Source organism: Apiospora marii, assembly GCF_038362585.1.
Source record: "Apiospora marii strain CBS 49790 chromosome Unknown utg000003l_segment0_segment0, whole genome shotgun sequence".
NCBI classification, from domain to species: Eukaryota; Fungi; Ascomycota; class Sordariomycetes; order Amphisphaeriales; family Apiosporaceae; genus Apiospora; species Apiospora marii.
In genome coordinates, this window is record NW_027117374.1 from 4,651,998 (window position 1) to 4,669,343 (window position 17,346).

At 53.3% G+C, this 17,346-nt stretch overlaps 5 protein-coding genes across 5 annotated transcripts; 4 read left to right on the forward strand and 1 right to left on the reverse strand.

Moving 5' to 3' along the window:
• Positions 1 to 1,468: 1,468 nt before the first annotated feature.
• PG985_004994 (peptidase family M20/M25/M40 protein) lies at positions 1,469 to 4,099 on the forward strand (the record flags this gene model as incomplete). Its single annotated transcript, XM_066824763.1, has 1 exon — positions 1,469 to 4,099. One exon carries the CDS (start codon positions 1,469 to 1,471, stop codon positions 4,097 to 4,099), a length of 2,631 nt encoding a protein of 876 aa, XP_066687923.1.
• Positions 4,100 to 5,342: 1,243 nt separating this feature from the next.
• On the forward strand, positions 5,343 to 6,395 carry PG985_004995 (translation initiation factor eIF3 subunit; the record flags this gene model as incomplete). Its single annotated transcript, XM_066824764.1, has 3 exons — positions 5,343 to 5,362; positions 5,454 to 6,105; positions 6,168 to 6,395. 3 exons carry the CDS (start codon positions 5,343 to 5,345, stop codon positions 6,393 to 6,395), a joined length of 900 nt encoding a protein of 299 aa, XP_066687924.1.
• Positions 6,396 to 7,764: 1,369 nt separating this feature from the next.
• On the reverse strand, positions 7,765 to 8,232 carry PG985_004996 (uncharacterized protein; the record flags this gene model as incomplete). Its single annotated transcript, XM_066824765.1, has 1 exon — positions 7,765 to 8,232. One exon carries the CDS (start codon positions 8,230 to 8,232, stop codon positions 7,765 to 7,767), a length of 468 nt encoding a protein of 155 aa, XP_066687925.1.
• A 1,992-nt stretch (positions 8,233 to 10,224) lies between these two features.
• PG985_004997 (Phosphatidylethanolamine) lies at positions 10,225 to 13,284 on the forward strand (the record flags this gene model as incomplete). Its single annotated transcript, XM_066824766.1, has 4 exons — positions 10,225 to 10,411; positions 10,579 to 12,384; positions 12,415 to 13,124; positions 13,222 to 13,284. The coding sequence occupies 4 exons, from the start codon at positions 10,225 to 10,227 to the stop codon at positions 13,282 to 13,284; spliced, it is 2,766 nt and encodes a 921-aa protein (XP_066687926.1).
• Positions 13,285 to 14,265: 981 nt separating this feature from the next.
• On the forward strand, positions 14,266 to 15,426 carry PG985_004998 (uncharacterized protein; the record flags this gene model as incomplete). The annotated part of the gene is made up of 1 exon (XM_066824767.1): positions 14,266 to 15,426. One exon carries the CDS (start codon positions 14,266 to 14,268, stop codon positions 15,424 to 15,426), a length of 1,161 nt encoding a protein of 386 aa, XP_066687927.1.
• Between the last annotated feature and the right edge of the window lie 1,920 nt (positions 15,427 to 17,346).

Consider the following 17,346-nt stretch of genomic DNA (forward strand, 5'->3'; position numbering starts at 1 on the left):
CGCCTCTTTGCGTGCTGCAGAGCTGCATATCATTGAAGGCATTGTGTACCTCCTGCCTCTGCTGTAAGTAAGGTGAGACGCCCACTTACAACCAGGAATAGCTGAGGAGCTGGCCCTGTGGGGTTGCAGTGTTTACCGTACCTACCCACTTGCTGAATAACCTGATTCCATTGCGAGTAATCATGTACAGACCGACCGAGTCCTTTTTATGGCTTCTAAATATACTGCCAGCACTGCCGACCTAGGCCACTGCTGGATACCTACTTACGTGGCCTGTGTATTGAAGTTGGCAGCCATCGTGGGACTCGGGAACTCCAGTTCTGCATGTGGGAAACAAGACCTGGCTGGCCAGGTTCCATTCTGGTACCACAGTCCGGTACTTGGGCGCCTAGCCCTAGCACCAGGGTAGCCAAAGTTAGGACGTCTGGCTGGCTGGGCCAGAAGAAGGAGAGGTACACAACGGACCCCAACTAGTCGCACCGGCGGCTGAAATCCACCATATCCCGGGACCGGGGGCCATCTCTCATGTAAGTAAGATGTAGGTACATGCACCACCGCCTGCAGAGAGAGCGCGCGAGAGAGAGAGGCTTGGAGGAACCAATGTGAGGACCCCCCCTGTACGTGTTCCTTAGGAGCTTTAGGCATGTAGGTTTATGGAGATCGATCCTCTTCTTGTCACTCTGTCACTTCCTTCGCATCCCGCATTCTCGTTACTTTTTCTTATTTTATTGCTCGCTGTTTATACCCTCCCCAGCTCATAAGCCCTTGTGTTAAGCGAACTTACTTAGATGTTGATTGCTGGGCGCGAATAGGTGCACAGGGAGGCGTGTCTCTCCCTTTTCAGCTCCGCTCCCCTCGCCGTCTCGTGCGCCAACAAACCCCCTCGCTCCCACTGACATTCCGTCCCGCACCTCACTCGGCCTGCCTCGTCGGGGGCTTGAAGTGATACGTCACGGCGATGAGGTTGCCTCATCCATGCCCAAATTCTCCATATCCTCCCACTAAGGCCCAGAAACCAGCTTGGATTCCCATAAAACCCGCCCATCACCAATCTCCACCCCAAGGTCTAATAAGCTAGTCTGAGCGGTGCTTTTAACCTTCCGCTTACACCGGGGGGCCACCAGGACATCGAGAGCACGCACCTGAAGCTTAACAGGGTTGCCTTGACCTCGTCTCAGCTCGGGATTGTTTTCTTTGCAGAATAATAAACCGGTTGTTGTGGTGCTCGTGGGTTCGGGCTCCTTGGTTCTTAATACATGCCTTTGCGAGCTCCGTCCACTCCTTCGACTGTGTGGTTGTTGAGCGCGTCATCCTCTATCGGTTGGGACGTCGGATTTTCGTCGCTCAAGCACTCACTTTAAACATTTGTCTCATCACACACACACTCTCCGCGCCTTTGGATGCCGTCCGCTGTAGGAGCATCTTCTCATCTGTTGATCGAGGCCTATCTAACCTATAGAAGTGCGCCATGGAGCACGAGCATACACGTCCTTCTCAGCGGTCTCTAAGTGACCTGAAAGCCCAGTCTACCAGCTTGCGACGAGCACGCCCGCCAGACATCGTCACCATGGGGGATGAGAACCGAGCTCCGTTGCGACAGAATACAGTGCCCGAAAAGATGAACAAACGCGAGTCTCTGGTCGGACTGAGGTCCATCTTCGGTCGATCCAAGGGCGGCAAGGATGGACGGGAGGTTGACGGCCCTACGACGCTCCGGGAGACCTCACGATCTTCGGGAATTCGAGCATCGCTCGCCGAGATCAGTAACTGGCCCTACGCACTGCACACCCAGAAGTCGGACGTCTCGCTGTCCACATTATCGCCTTCATCGCCAACCCACCGGTCTGCGGTGCCCTCACCACTCCGATCCCAGGCTTCCACGAGTCGCCTGAAGCAGTCAAGCAGCGGTAAAATCAAAGGCCCAGCGGCATCATTCACTGGAACCCCGCGTACCGGTCGGGGCGGCGCCGCAACGAGCTGGGAGTCGCCGCCATTATTCCAAGTTTACCCACAGGCTATCAAGCACGCAACTCTGCCGGCCCCTACTGTGTCGGCCGACGCACTTCTCCGCTTGAACAACTCGCGCAATAGCGTCATGTTGCGAGAGGATATGTCGACCAGTTCAATGAGCCTCGAACCCGAAGAGGCAGCGGAGAAGAAGGGGGACAAGGCCTGGAAGAAGCACCACCGAAACATGGGCTCGAAGAATTTCTTGGAATGGACCACCAAAATATACGTACTTGTTACATCAGGATACCTTCTCCAGTACGCCACTGAGGGCTCCTTTGACCGTCTGCCGGAAAGGGTGCTCCAATTGACAAGAGACTCCGCGGTCTTCGCCAGCGACATGATCCCGGGAAAACACTGGGTTCTGCAGGTTGCCTCGCTCATGGACCCGAGCGGAACACCTGCGAACGACTCACGGTCACTACTAGCCAAGCTTCGCGGGTCCGAGAGGAGGCATGCTTCTAACTTCCTCATGGTTTTTGAGGCTGCGGAAGACATGGACAGCTGGCTAGCGCTTCTCCGACACGCCATCGAGGCTCTGGGAGGGAAAAAGAAGCTTACCGAGACCGGCGCTCCCAAGGAAGATGAAATCCCGGCTGGACTCAGATCTCAGTCCAGCCAGAGGACGCTTGTCGTACGCGATCCCGAACGCTTCACTAATGTGATGAAGCAGGACTTCGCGTGGGCGCCTGAAAACAGGCGAAAGAGCCTACAACGTGAATCATCAGAAAGGCCATCGTCAGAGTCCGGCCACGAAGTCACTTTGGACACTGTGCTTGACGACATATCTACAACCGAGAGCCATTACTCGTCTGATGGTCAGCTGCTTGACAGCCTTCGCGACAGCAATAACCGGCTTTCGTTTATATCATCCGGACAGAGGACATACCTGACATCGGAAGGTTCTTCGCCGGCCTGCTCGCCTACTAGAGCCAGCTTTACTAGCCACGTTGATGACCATCATTCACAACAGCCTGAACATCATTCCGAGGCCCGATTACGTCCAAACGCCCAGGCCATCTCAAGCCGCAGGCAGTCGATGCAGCCATATATATCTAATTTCGATTGCCGGGTCGAGCCTACCAGCCGGCCACAATCGACCATGTTAAACGGGTCGAATCCCAAAGAAACGTCTCCGCAGGTTTCGGTACGGCAGAGCGTGCCGAACTTCAGTGTTCCTAACCCTGGCAACAAACGATACTCGAGCACGTCGATTTCGGATGAGCCGACCGAACTCGAGATGCCCAGTAAATTTAGCAGAAAGCCCCCGCCAACAGCGCTAGCTTTGTCGCGCCCTTTATCTGTTGTGGTTGACCAGCCGTCGCCTCACTCTCCGGCTTCACCCCATGACATCCTCACCAGGAAGCTTGACGCTCTATCGAGCCGTGCTGCCGTAGAGGAGAAGCCGCAATCGCCCGCTGTCTCTGTCTTTTCGACTTGGGTACAAAGTCAGTCGGACCGGCCCTCTGAGCCAGAGAGGCTACCGTCTCGAGGATCGAGCCTGACCAATGAATCGAGCTCCTCGACCATCACGCTCACCGATAGCAAGAACTCGAAGAGATATCGAAGTATGATCAGTATGTGCCCTAACAAGGAGCTGGCTGCCGAACCGTCTCCCGAAGTTGAGCGGTATATCCTGCCTAACTTCCAATCTCTTACTAAGGGGCAATCCCAACGTTCCGCTCATTCGCATGACCGAACCGTCTCTTCCATCGCAAGTCTTGATGCAGACCGGCGGCGCACAATGATGGCAAGCATGCACGATACCAGTCTCAAGAGAGCAAGCTTTTCTGTTGAGGAGAGGACGCCGCGCAGGTCTATGATAAGTCTCGGCGAGCGTGTCTCTAGCGACCCTACGGTGCCCACGTTGCCGCCAAAGTCGGCTGCACGTGTCTCGCCCATGTCGCCGACTCGAGATGACTCGGCCCAGCAACTGCCGTCTGCCGACCAGAGCAAGAACAAACTTCTTCTGAGCCGCCGGAGCATGCCGCATCTGAGCAATGTACCACCACCTGCTCCGCCACCCACTTGTGCTCTTCCGCCTATACCGAAGAAATACCAAGAACCGGCTCCTCGAAGCCTCAAAACCTAATTTCCTTTTTCCGGTCGTGTTTTTACCTGATTTTGTGATAAAGTTCTTTGTTTGTGATACCACCTCGGATTGCGGGTTCCTTTTACTATGCTATTTCTGTATTATTCGCTGCTACTATTATTATTAACGTGGCCTATGACGGATGATGATCACGATGGCGTTGTTATGTTTTGGAGCCGCTTGCCACGATACTCGAGAGCATCTCAGGCATAGGTAGCATCATCCAGTCTGGGCAAAAAGGGGGAAAAGACGAGGCGAGGCGGGGAGGACTGTCGAATATTTTTCTACTTTTCTGGCATCTCCCAAGAGGTCTGGAGCTTGTAACGAGAGTGTACCTTACCAATGGATTTGGACTACCTGATTGATCAGCAGGCGAGCGGACTTTTGTACGTAATCATGGTTAGCTTACCGAGTATACAGCTATGTATGCGTAGCTGTTATTGCTGAAATGAGTCAACTTATCCCATCCTATGAGCGCCATATGTGACATTACTCAGAACTATAAACTGTATTATCGACAACAAATTGTCACAGACACACATTTACGCAAGGAAATATATGGAATATGGGTGTCAGCGCAGAGCGTACAACCCCATTTGCGTCGCGTTTGGCGCTCACCAATAGCAGCAATGACCAAGCAAAAAAATCTAATGAACAGTCATCAAGACCAAATGGGCATGTGCCATGGGATGATGCGAGGAGCGCCGCGGATAGAGAACCAACAAACGTACGCGCCACCCCTATGTCGTTGAGAATAGGGCGTGCAAATGAACCACTGCATTTAACCTTCACTTTGGTGATGGTACGAACAAAACTCAGGTATAGAAGTCAAGTAACAGGCTACATATTGATGAGTCAATCGAACTTGTACCTTTTGAATAATTGAAGGCAGACTGGAAATAGTAGGGAGTTTATTCACTGTTGAGTCATTGCAGTAGGTAGTAGTAGAGAGACACTCACTGGAGATGACTAAGGCAGGCCTGGGTAGAAAAGCTCCCTGCTGCTCCCCCTCCTCAGCTCAGGCGGGATGGAGGGGCCGATACTGATCGATTTGATGTGCCCCACATTTCAAAACTGCACTTTCTAGCAAAATAAAACTCTCCAATTACCAAAAATCAACGACGACGAGCTCTGCCGGACCTCAGCGGATCAACCATCTAATTCGCATATTCCCCAAGCAATTTTCGCATCGCAACATCTAACGAACACCCGTTTCGCTGCTGGGACCAGAAATACCGACAAGATGTCGAACAACAAAGCCAGGTGCGCGCACACACACACACACACACACACACACACACAAATTGGCGACCACCACCAAAATTACTGAAAACTGACCTTCATTCAATTGCAGAGATTGGGCCGACGACGACGACCTCGATGAGACCACCTCCACCGAGTTGCCCCCTCCCCAGACCATTCAGAACAAGGACGGCACCAAGACAACAATCACATACCGCTTCGATGAGGATGGCAAGAAGGTCAAGACCACACGACGCATCCGCATGGTGACGCACCGCGAGGTCGTCAATCCCCGCGTCGCCGAGCGCAAGGTCCTGCCCAAGTTCGGCCTGTCCGAGAAGGACCCCAAGGGCCCCCAGATGGACACGACCAGTGTGGGCGAGAACATTATCTTCCGCCTGTCCCCCAACTGGAAGCGCGACGCCAAGGACGAGTCCAAGGACGCCAACGCCAACGCCATGAAGGAGAAGCTCAAGGACAAGACCGTCAAGTGTCGTATCTGTAACGGCGAGCATTTCACGGCCCGCTGTCCCTACAAGGACACCATGGCCCCCGTCGGCGCCGAGGGCTCCGCCGACCCCGCCGCAGGCCTGGCCGACGAGGAGCCTGCTGCTGCCTCTGGTGGTGCCGGTGCCGGCAAGAAGGGAAGCTACGTCCCGCCTGCGCTCCGAGGAGGGCCCGGTGGCGCGGCTGCCGGCGAGCGGATGGGCGGCGGAAGCAAGTACGGCGAGAGAGACGACTTGGCTACGCTGCGTGTCACAAACGTAAGTTCGTTCCTAGGCCACTGTGACTTCTGGCGCACTCATGCTGATGTTCCCCACTACAGGTTTCCGAAATGGCAGAGGAGAACGAGCTCCGCGACATGTTCGAGCGGTTCGGTCGTGTCACGCGTGTGTTCTTGGCCAAGGACCGCGATACTGGTATGGCCAAGGGCTTCGCTTTCATCAGCTTTGCGGACAGGACGGATGCTGTCAAGGCATGCAACAAGATGGACGGTTACGGTTTCAAGCATTTGATTCTGCGCGTGGAGTTCGCCAAGAAGGCGGCCACGTAAAAGTTGGGCGGCGTCGGCGGCGGCGGATGGGCATACTTCTTGCGATTTACGGCAGCAACGACTCGGTACGAATTGGGTGCTGCGGAATGGTTCATGGGACGACCAGGTTAGACTGCACACACTGCTGCGTAATGGCTTTACGATTTCATACAGTATATACGTCGTTTAAGAAGTTGCCGTCCAGTAATGCAAACTTAGGTTTTGTGTACTAAATCACAACTCGGCTTATGCGAGATCAGGTGCATGGTGCATTTTGTGGCCGGCCTGTTGAAGATATTTGCCAATTTTGTATGGACACGTCTTTGACAAACTGGCGTTCAGTTGATACCTCGTAGATTGAACTCTCAATATACTATCTCACCTCGGATTTAAGCAAAGACTACATATTACAGACTATGAACGCTGAAGCTGAGTGAGATATATGACGCGGCCGTCAGACTGCAACATGCAGTCGAGTATGAAAATGGTATTGGTTCTCTGATGACAATTCTAGTCTCCGAGCAAGCGGTACTTCTCCCGCGCCTACCCTCCTCCTTTTCCCCGACTTCACCTTCTTTCAAGTCGCCAGGTGAGCGGTACTTCTTCCGCGCCCACCCTTCTTCCCCTTTGCCCCCTTCTGATACGCTGGAAATAAGACCAAATTGCAGTAGTAGTAGTAGATGTCGATAAGACAAGATCAGTTTCCCCGGGAAAACTCATCAACATGAAGATCCCTTTCCTCCTCTCCCCAAGTCTTGCTAAACATATATAGGTTGAGTATATATATGTGTGTGTAATAAAATTCTTCCCTGACCACCGCCACGGATGTTTGAAAGAGTGTGTAGGATTTGCGCTTCGCTGCGTTTTCTTTCCACTCTCTGCTGAACTCATCCATAAGAGGGCCAAAATAGAAAACTAGAATTATGTAGTTCTTTGTTGGGTATTGGTGGAATATTGGTATTCATGCCGTGGTTTTCATTATGAAACATTTGTCTCGTCATATCGTGAAAAAAGAGAGAGAAAAGAGAGAGAGAAAAAGGAAAAGAGATATAAGGAAAATGATGAAATATTTGAAAAGGTCGGTCGATGTATATCTCGCCGGACAAGTTCTGGGTATAGTGTTTGGTTGGTTTGTTGGATTCAAAACGATGGTGTGCGATACCCCTGGATTGGGCCGCGTAGGGAGTGTAATGGTGTTGGAACGAGTGTGGTAGGTTGTTTATATGCCGCTAGAAACGATTGAAGCGGACATGTGGCACCGGCGGTTTAGGTCGGTTGGCGGGATATGAGCTTTGAGAGAGGCTCATCATCATGAAGTAAGAGTGTACTGCTGGATCGCGCACTCCTCCTACTCCTCCCGCCGCTAGCTTTCGATGACGACGACGGGAGATCAGGACATGTCGGACCTGTCGTCGTCGTCGACGGTGTTCTGGCGGGCGAGGGCCTCCTCGAGCTTCTGCTTGCGCTCGAGGTCGCGCTGGCGGCGGGCGGCGTCGCGGGCGCGGCGGCGGGCCTCGCGCTTCTCGCTGACGAGGTAGGGGACGGCGCGGACGACGGAGAAGATGCCCTTGCAGCCCTGGGCGAAGTGCGTGCGGGCCTCGGCGAAGTGGGCCTTGGTCTCGTTGTAGTTGGCGCGCGCCGCCGTCGCGTGCTTCTTGGCCCGGTACGCCTTCTCGGCGCGCTGGGCCTTCTGGAACTGCTCCGACGCCTGCCGCCGGTTCGTGATCAGCAGGTTCTCCGTCCCCGACGTGCCCGGGCGCTGCGGCGTCGGCAGCGGCTTCTCCGTGATGTCCGGCTCGGGCTCCTTGCCCTTGCCCTTGCCCTTGCCGCCCTTCTTGGATGTCGCGTCCTTGGCCATCTTGAACAAAGGCATAACCTAGGTTGCTGGATGGGGACTTGTGGTGGTGGTTGGTTGGTAGGTGGTGGTAGTTGTGTTTTGGTGAGTGAGTGGCTGACTAGACGATCTGAAGAAGGCTTCAGAATATCGAGGTCGGTATTATGTACTATAGTAAACGAGTGACTGATGGGACAAGACCGCACGAGGAGTAAAAGTGCCAACAAAATATGAGTCACGGCGATCTTAGCGATCAGTTATATATGTTTTCCACGCGGAGAAGGAAGAAAAAAAAACGTTGCTAGAGGAGCGATACCGCATGAACCGTTCCATTTTTGTCATTCCCTCGTCAGGGGGTTAGCTACGGGCTCGCCTTATGGTCGCTCGTGGACTCATGCAGACTGTGCTTCTCCTCTCCCATCTCGTCCAATCTGACCAATTTCTCCGAAGCAGGGGGGAAGCGGAGAGGACGACAGTTCACCTCGTGGTGGTTTGGTGGGTCATGATAGACAGGGACAAAAGTTCGTTTCGTGGGCGATGTTTCGGTGGGTGCATAAGAATCCAATCAAACGCCTGCCTCGACGATTGACGCGAACAGCATAGCACGCCCGCCGGGGTCCCTGTCGACACGGCCATCTCCAGACCCCATCCCGGTCGCGGCGGCGGGTCGTGTTAAAAATGGCATAGGGACCCTTTGGCTTGGCCGGTGCCGATATCTCGTCGCATTGGCAAATTTGGTAGTGCATTGAGGCCTTGATTGATGGTGTATATCTTTTAGTATAGCATAGTATAGGTGCCGTGCCATTCCCGTGGAATTTCTGGAATTCATGGGGGAATTCCACCCGAAACGGGACAAGGCCTGGTTCGGTTGGGCTCGCCGAGCTACTGCTACTTGCAGCGTACGTGCATTAAATCCACTGCCAGAAGCCAGTAGCCAGTAGCCAACAGCTGGGTGTTGCCAGCAGTGTGATGCCATGCATTATGTATGTCGTTGCATGCATTTGACGCTCCTCAAGATAAGATGCTACTATCTACATGTACTCGTATACATATGCCACTTTACCTGGGATTTTGTAAGCGGCTCAGACTATTTCCGGTCTCTTTCCTCCCATGCTCTCCTCTGAATCCAAGGAGCGATAGATCATGCCTGAGTTGCTGCAGAACTAAAGTGCGCGTTGTCAGCTAAGTTAGAACGGTAGGGAGGCAAGTACTAGGAAGTAGTTGAATCAACCAAAGTACGTGAGGTGGTGGTTCGCCGCGCTGCACGCACGCCACATGAACCAAGAAGCATTGAGCAAGTCAGCAATTATCCCTGCCACGGCGCTGGGTTTGTGCATTTTATCCCAAGGAGCGCATACATTGAATTTAGCCATGGAAACGGCGCCTAACTGTACAAGTGCAGGGGGAAAACATGTTGACGAAAACACAAATCGAATCACATGCCTCTCTTTGGTGGCAGGGCAGGAGCCACTGCCACCTCTCTCGCTTAGCTACGGCAAGGCCACCCAATCCAGCCCCTTCGCCGCCCTCTCTGGATTGCAATAGAAGATTTGCCTACTCCTACTCTTACATATGTACACTTGAATAAAGTGTTGCTGTCAATCAATCATTCACGCACATGTTGAAAAAGCAAAGAAAACAATACTGCATACTTACCTATACCCGTTCCCGAGAAATATTGATATCCTAACGTTCTTCCCTGTCTTTTGACTCCCCCACGTTTTGTGTCATAAAGTGACGTAGGTTCCAGACCGGCCATCTGGGCAACCGGCAATTCGTCCGTCAATCCCCACGAACGCTGCGCTATTTGGAAGTGTCACTTAGCCGACGCGGAAGGAAATACGGGGTAGCCCAATCTTGGAAGCCCATGGACACTTTGTCGGATCGCCGTCTGTAGTTGCATACATAGGGTATTTGGGCCCGAGCCAGTGGCAGTCGCAAAAACCTTTCCTCCTTTTCCTTCTCTCTTCACCTTCTCTCTACAAACACCAACGATTTTCTGGCCAGGCCATCACCATGTCTTCTCCAGCAAACCCCTCAACGGATGCTGGCCAATTGCGCCAGAGACACGCCGTATCATCTTCAACAGCCAAGGAATCGCTAAAGTCCCCGCGGCCGGAGAATTCCTCCGTCAACAACGGCCCGGACACGGACCCGGAACCGACAGCCCCGAAGACCCTAGGCCGCACTCCAGATGGAACAAGTCAGTAAGGAATATTAACCAACGCTGGCCGTGATACTAACCTAGGGCTTGTGTCGTAGTATTCACCGTACCAGTCACTCATGACATGGTCTCTCAGCTGCTAGACCCAAGACAACCCAAAAACTTGTCCGATGCTCTTGTGCTGGCCATCCTCGCTGCTCATATAGCCTTGCTGTACTTCCTGCCTGCATCTGTGAAGCAGTCCGTTTTCGCTGTCATATTTCTCGTGTGGCGTGCCTCCTACAATCTGGGTATTGGCCTGCTGCTAAGAGCACAATCGAACGATAAGAAGCTCATCGTCTGGGCGCAAAAGTGGAAGCTCTTTGTGAATCCTGCTACTGGTGAGAACCCGCGGCCATGGCTCTACCGTCTCCTGAAAAAGGAGCTAGAAGCCAAGATTCCCGAGGACTATCAGTTTGAGAAAGCCCCTCTCGAGTACAACACGTGGCTTGTCTTTCGAAGACTCGTCGATCTGATTCTCATGTGTGACTTTGTGTCGTACTGCTTGTTCGCGATTGCCTGCTCCCGCACGCCCGAGGGTGAGTCCGCCCTCGCCGGCATTGGTCGCTGGGCATTGGGTCTGGTCCTCGTCGGCTTCAATATATGGGTGAAACTTGACGCCCATCGCGTCGTGAAAGACTACGCATGGTACTGGGGCGACTTCTTCTACCTGGTCGACCAGGAGCTGACGTTCGACGGCGTGTTCGAGATGGCCCCCCATCCCATGTACTCGATTGGCTATGCCGGCTACTATGGTATTTCCCTGATGATGGCCAGCTATTACGTCCTGCTCATTTCTATGGTTGCGCATGCCGCGCAGTTCGCATTCCTGGTCTACGTGGAGAATCCTCACATTGACAAGACTTACAACCCCCCACCCCCTCGCAAGCGTGGAGATCCCCAGACCGCAGTGGATACTCCAGAAGCAGAACAGACTTCTGCGGAGTCAAGAGATGCGCCGAGTGACTATCCGTCGGGCCCCTCTTCACAAACGTCTCCCGCTCCGATTCACAACCTGCTTGGTCTCAATAACGTCGATCTTCTGCGCACTACCGACTTTTCTTCGCTGCTCATCGTTTGCTACCTGATAGTCGTGGCCGTTGTGACACCGGACACGCATCTATTCCAGCTGCTCTTTGCCTTTCACGCTACCGCATGGAGACTATGGTACTCGGTTGGCCTCGGTGCCATTCTGTCCCAGCAGTCTGCGAACAAGACATGGACACGCCACTTCTTGAAATTTGGTGAAAATGCTGACGAAGCATGGAGGCAATGGAAGGGAATGTACCACATCTCTCAGGTCATGACGTACACGTCTTTCATCGCCGCGTGCTGGAAGATGTACTCGTTTCCTAGCGATTGGGAAAACGGCCCCGCATTGCTGAAGCACGTTCTCGGCGCTGTCCTCATTGCTCTCCATATCTGGACGGCCGTCAGCATCCACGAGTCCCTTGGGGAGTTCGGCTGGTTCTTTGGGGATTTCTTCTTTGACCAGGGCGCGAGACTGACATACAAGTCTATCTACCGCTTCTTGAACAACCCTGAGAGGTTCCTGGGCACGGCCGGCCTGTGGGGAGCGGCACTGATCACCTGGAACAAGACGGTCTTCCTTCTGGCCCTGTCCGGACATGTGTGTACCTTTGGTTTTCTACATTTCGTCGAAAAGCCACACATGCGGAAGATCTACGGCCGGGGGATTCGCCAAGAGGCTGGCCTCACCAAGTTCCTACGCTCCTCGCTTCCGCCTCCAGTCAAGAGTTACTATTCGAGCGTCAATCGAGTTGTGGACGGCACTTCCCACTTTGTGGAGGACTTCTTGGAGTCCGCCCGCCCAAAGCTGGCTGCTGGCGTATCAACCATCGTGCGAGACACCACTGCGCTGTTCAACAATGTCCCAGCCCGTCTTACACTCACTAAGCTGTCTCCCGACTTGGCAGGGTTTGACCCCAAGGACTATTCCCTGGAAGTGCGAGGTGAGTCGGCTGTGCATTCAACCCTGACAGAACGGTCGACCGGCAAGGAGGCAACTAGAGCGCGCTTCCCAGGCGAGCTCAAGACGATGATCCTAGAGTACGGTGCCCCTATCAAGGTGAAATGGGCCGCACCAGCCAATCATAGCAAGAAAGATTGGATCGGGCTCTACATGGTTGCAGACAATCGCTCTCGAGACGTCACCGAGGTCTCTTCTCTCGGACGTTGGGTGCCAACGACGCCTGGTCAATTCGACTCGCCCAGCGCCGACAAGGGCATTCTGATCCACGACCAACCCGTGACCGGTACCGATATCGATTTGGTCCGTGGCGAGGTTGTGTTCGAGGGCGACAAGCTCTGGTGGACCCGCGGCGTCTTCGAATTTCGCTACCACCACGACGGCAACCACAACGTCATGTCCATCTCGCAGCCCTTTGAGATCCAGATCGGCCGGTTCGACGAGGATGACGTCGAAGTGGACACCAAGGGCATGTACGAGGGGGCCGTACAGGACTCGCTCCTGCCCCTGGTCAAGAACTGCTTCGACCGCGACCCGGACATTGCCCCCAACACGCCCGAAGAGCCCTTTGGGAGCCACGTGGAGCGGGACGGCAAGTACGCGAAGCGCGTCGTCTATGCCATCCAGCAGATGTTTGGTATCGAGTTCGCGCCCGCCGTCGTGCCCGTCGACGGAACCGTTCGGAAGCTGGCTTGGAGGATCTGCAATGCTAAAAAGGCTCTTGTAAGTTGGCTATTTTTCTCCCTCTCCCCGATAGAAGTCTTCAGGGATCACCCCTCCATTTGTGTGTAGTAAGTAGTTAACGTTCCTTGTCTGGTAGGCACCGTACAGTATGTCGCATTCTAAGGGTTCAACGACGCCCGCTGCCGAGAAAGAGCAATAAACGTGCAAGAAGAAGTTGTACATCAGGTCCCATGCTGCCTGGCGTACATAAGCTCCTTTAAACAAAAAAAGTCTTGACGTTGAATTGGGTTGAGTTTGCAGTTATCGTTCTAGACCAGAGACGAAAATGGACAAATGGGAGGGGCGAACGCTGTGAAGATGACCGTGTCTCTGTTTTGATGGGGTTAACCTGTTACGGCGCTGATTTGTATACGCAATACCATACACCTAGTTTTTTAAGATACCAACCAACGAGAGATGAAAGTTCCCCTGCTTGTCAGCAAACTGCGTCAGGTGGACATAAGAATCAGGTGTCGTCGGTTCCTTTCTTCGTAATCCCTTCCAACAGTCAACTCGGGTCTCTTGATAATTCTCGGAGAATCGGGACATGCGTTCTCGATGGTCTTGGATAGCTACAAGTAAGAAAAGCTCCATCCCATATGAAACGCAGTGATAAATTATTTTATAACGGACTGAGATAGGGTGGTCATCCACGTATCATGCACAGGAGTCGAGGTCTCTGCGGTTCGTTATATACCCCGTCCGAGACTGGCTGGCCTGTCCTGTTCAGGAAATTTGACGCGGCTCAGGTAAGGCCTTTCCCCGCATCCCGGAGGCGAGGAGTAGCTTGGTAAAGCTCCGGGCGGCCCGTTATTTGTCTAGTAAAAGCAAATTTTCCCTTCACGCTTCTCCTTCTCGGTTCTTTCCAACTATAGTAAAGTCATCTCGCGGCAAATCCTTTGGGCGTCACAGATCGGACGTTGCTGGCTGTGTATACTCACACAGGAGTATAAAACAACAGTGTTTCAGGAGCGAGCTGTCCTGTATACGTGCATTTCTTATGCTCTATTCGTAGGATAATCACTATGAAAGTCACACAGGCATGTGACCATCTTCATGTCCCCCTGTGTCACCCAAGAAGAATGAATTGCTGATCGGATCACTCTAGATCTATGCATATCCGATCAAGGCGCTGCGGCCTATGCTGCTGAAAACCGCCCGGTTAAACAAGCAGGGTCTCGAGCATGACCGAAGGTTTATGCTTCTAAAGGTCCGTGAAGACGGAACCTTTCAGAATGTACAGATTATCTACTTTCCTGAATGCGCCCGGCTGTTTCAGGCTATTGACGGAGATGACATTGTGGTGACACACCGTCCAGCGGCAACCGAAAAGGACGGGCCCAATTCTTCGGGGCAATCACGCATTGATGCCGAGCTCCGGGTGCCCCTCAGGCCGAACACGGAGGGCCTTGAAACTGTCGACATCCACCTTTACGGCGCCGAGACCCGTGCGTATCGGATGGGTGCTGAGCCGTACGATCAATGGTTTTCGGCATGCCTGGGCTACGAGGTTTTACTGGTGTACATTGGCGACGGCCGACGTCGTATACTGGCTCATTCGCCCCGACAGGAGGCTGAGGCGGACAAGACGAGCACGGCACCAATCACAGCATCATCTTCCTCCTGGATCTCATCAATCAGTTCGTACATCACTGGCAGGCCTCAGCCGAGTGACGGAGAGCGACCGGGCGATAATGACAACGAGAAAGACGATGACTGGCTTACCTTCAACGAGGCGGCGCCTTACCTGGTCGCGTCACAAGCGTCACTCCGCGATGTAAGCTCCCGCCTACCTCCAGGTGAAACTACCGATATGTTGCGATTTCGGCCCAATATCGTTGTAGACGGCGATGAGGTCACATGTTGGGACGAAGATTATTGGGGCGAGCTTTTGGTCAGCCCCAGCTCCTGCAATGGCGGTGGTGGCGGTGATGACGAAAGAAGCAAACAAGACAAAGACGACATCGGCAGCAGGAACGGGACCTGCAGACTGGCGCTCACGGCCAACTGCGGACGCTGCCTATCTATCAATATCGACTACGAGACAGGGCGAATGGCGGAGGGCGAGGCGGGCATGGTGTTGAAGAAGCTGATGCGCGACCGTCGAGTAGATACTGGCCACAAGTGGTCCCCCATTTTTGGACGATATGCGCATCTCCTGCCGGGTTCGAAAGCAGATGCCGTCATGACTGCCGCAGACCACCAAGACGCCTCAGCAGGAGCAGTGATCGCCGTGGGGGACGAGGTGAAGGTAACGAAGCGCAATGCCGAACGGACTGTTTGGCGGTGGCCCAACTCGTAACAGAGAATATGAGGGCGGGAGGCGACACGCCGGCCAAAGTTGCCAGATAGCATGCTGTATGTGGACGTGTGTGGTGCCAACGCAGCGATTTCGGCGGTGGCAACGAGTGTTAGGAAAAAATTCGGTATCTCACTTTTCCTCACATCGGACGGATGGAAGACTTGTGATCGCTTGGCCATATTGTATGTGTAGGAAAACAGGTTGTGAAGCCGGGATGGGCGTGGGTGAAGCAAGCATGCGAGCAATCAAGCAAGCACAGGCGTAACAATAGAACTTGGCCGAAGGATTCTCCGGACGCTGTAGGTTGTATGTAAATTATGTGCGTGTTCCTGGGTAGGCGGCGGCGGCGGCATGGAAGCCCAATATTTTTCAAGATGTCAGCTTTGCTGAAACCCAACCGGTTGTGTGCGCGCGTGGCTCGTCCCATGGCTCTTCTGTCCACGACGCTCCCGTCCAGGTACCATCCACGTGTTTGGGCAGTCTGTTCCTGGATTCCCCATTGAGCAACGGACCTGGAAACGACAGATAAGGAAGTACAGGTGAGAACTGATGGGGAAAGGCCCAATATGACAAGACGAGACGAGTCGAGACGAGACGAGGCGGGTATGTATAACGCCAACGCGGGCGGTTTGTCACCTGCGCGCCGCACCGTCTGTGGCATCCCCCTTATCATGCCTCAAAGCGTCCCGTGGACAAGGCATCCGGGGCATGATGAATCGCATGTCACGTCACGTTGGCGTTGGGGTCATTCGGCCGGCGTGGGCGCAGGCGGGATTCGGAATGAATCGTCAAATTGATGCTGTCCTGGTAAATGTGTATGTGGTGTTGCGGGTGTAATAGGTGTCGAATCTTGTTGGGCAGGTTTATTGGGTGCATAGAACAGCTCCAATGCCAATCGCTCCTTCATCCATGCCTGGTTTCTTCATCAATTGGCCGGTCAGGAAAGGAAGGTACGTATTTGACATCGATGTATGCGGTAGCTAAACGGGAAGCGACAGGTCGCTTTGCTCACTTGCATTTGATGGGACTTCGCATATCATCTTAGGCACATTGACAGGTTACACAGCATCAAGCCTTTATTCCGGGGACGAAACCCCTCAGGCGCGCATATTGAAACGCGACATGAATACTGGCCGCAGTACACCTACCTCACTCGAAGCATGCACCATGTAGTAGGCAATTATCCTACCTCACCTTCAACATACATCTATCTACCTGATGTGGACATGACGTGATTCAGCATCTGGCCAAAACCTGTATTACACCTCCCATGCCTAAGATGTATGCTGGGAGATTAGACAGCGGACAATTACAACACTGAAGTTCAGAGTGTCGGGTTCCAAGTGAGAGGTAAGCAAAGGTTAGGGATGCTGTAGCTGGCTCTGCCTGCCTTTGATTGAGATCAGCTGATTTCCTTAAGCGTTACATAACATGCATGGCTGGCCAAACGCCGTTTTGAACCCCCGACTTTTGAACCCTGTTAACCCCAAGGTCGGTACTGTAAAACCGCGGCTTCTCTTTCCCCTAGAGTGCCCATGCGCCAACAATCCAGTCTAAAGAGCGAGAAAGGAAAAAAAAAAATCAAGAGAAAGACAAAATCAACCTGGTCCATACGCCGCTCCATAACCGTGCCAGTTTGTAAGGCATTGATCCATCTATGTCTGCGATCCTGCAGAAAACCATACGCACCAAACACCAGTAGAAGGAAGGAGACTAGAGTACAGTGAAGTGTTGCTGGCTATGTGTGTCTTGTTGCTGTGTCGAAACACTGCAAAGAAACGAAGCCGAGGCGTATCTGAGATAGTTTGTCGATTCCGTGCCGGCGGCTCTCTGCAGTTGCTGGCACACCATAATCTAGTGCGTGGCGGATAGAAGCTTTCCAGAAAGCCGATCCCGCAACTTGGCACTGGTATCAGAGAG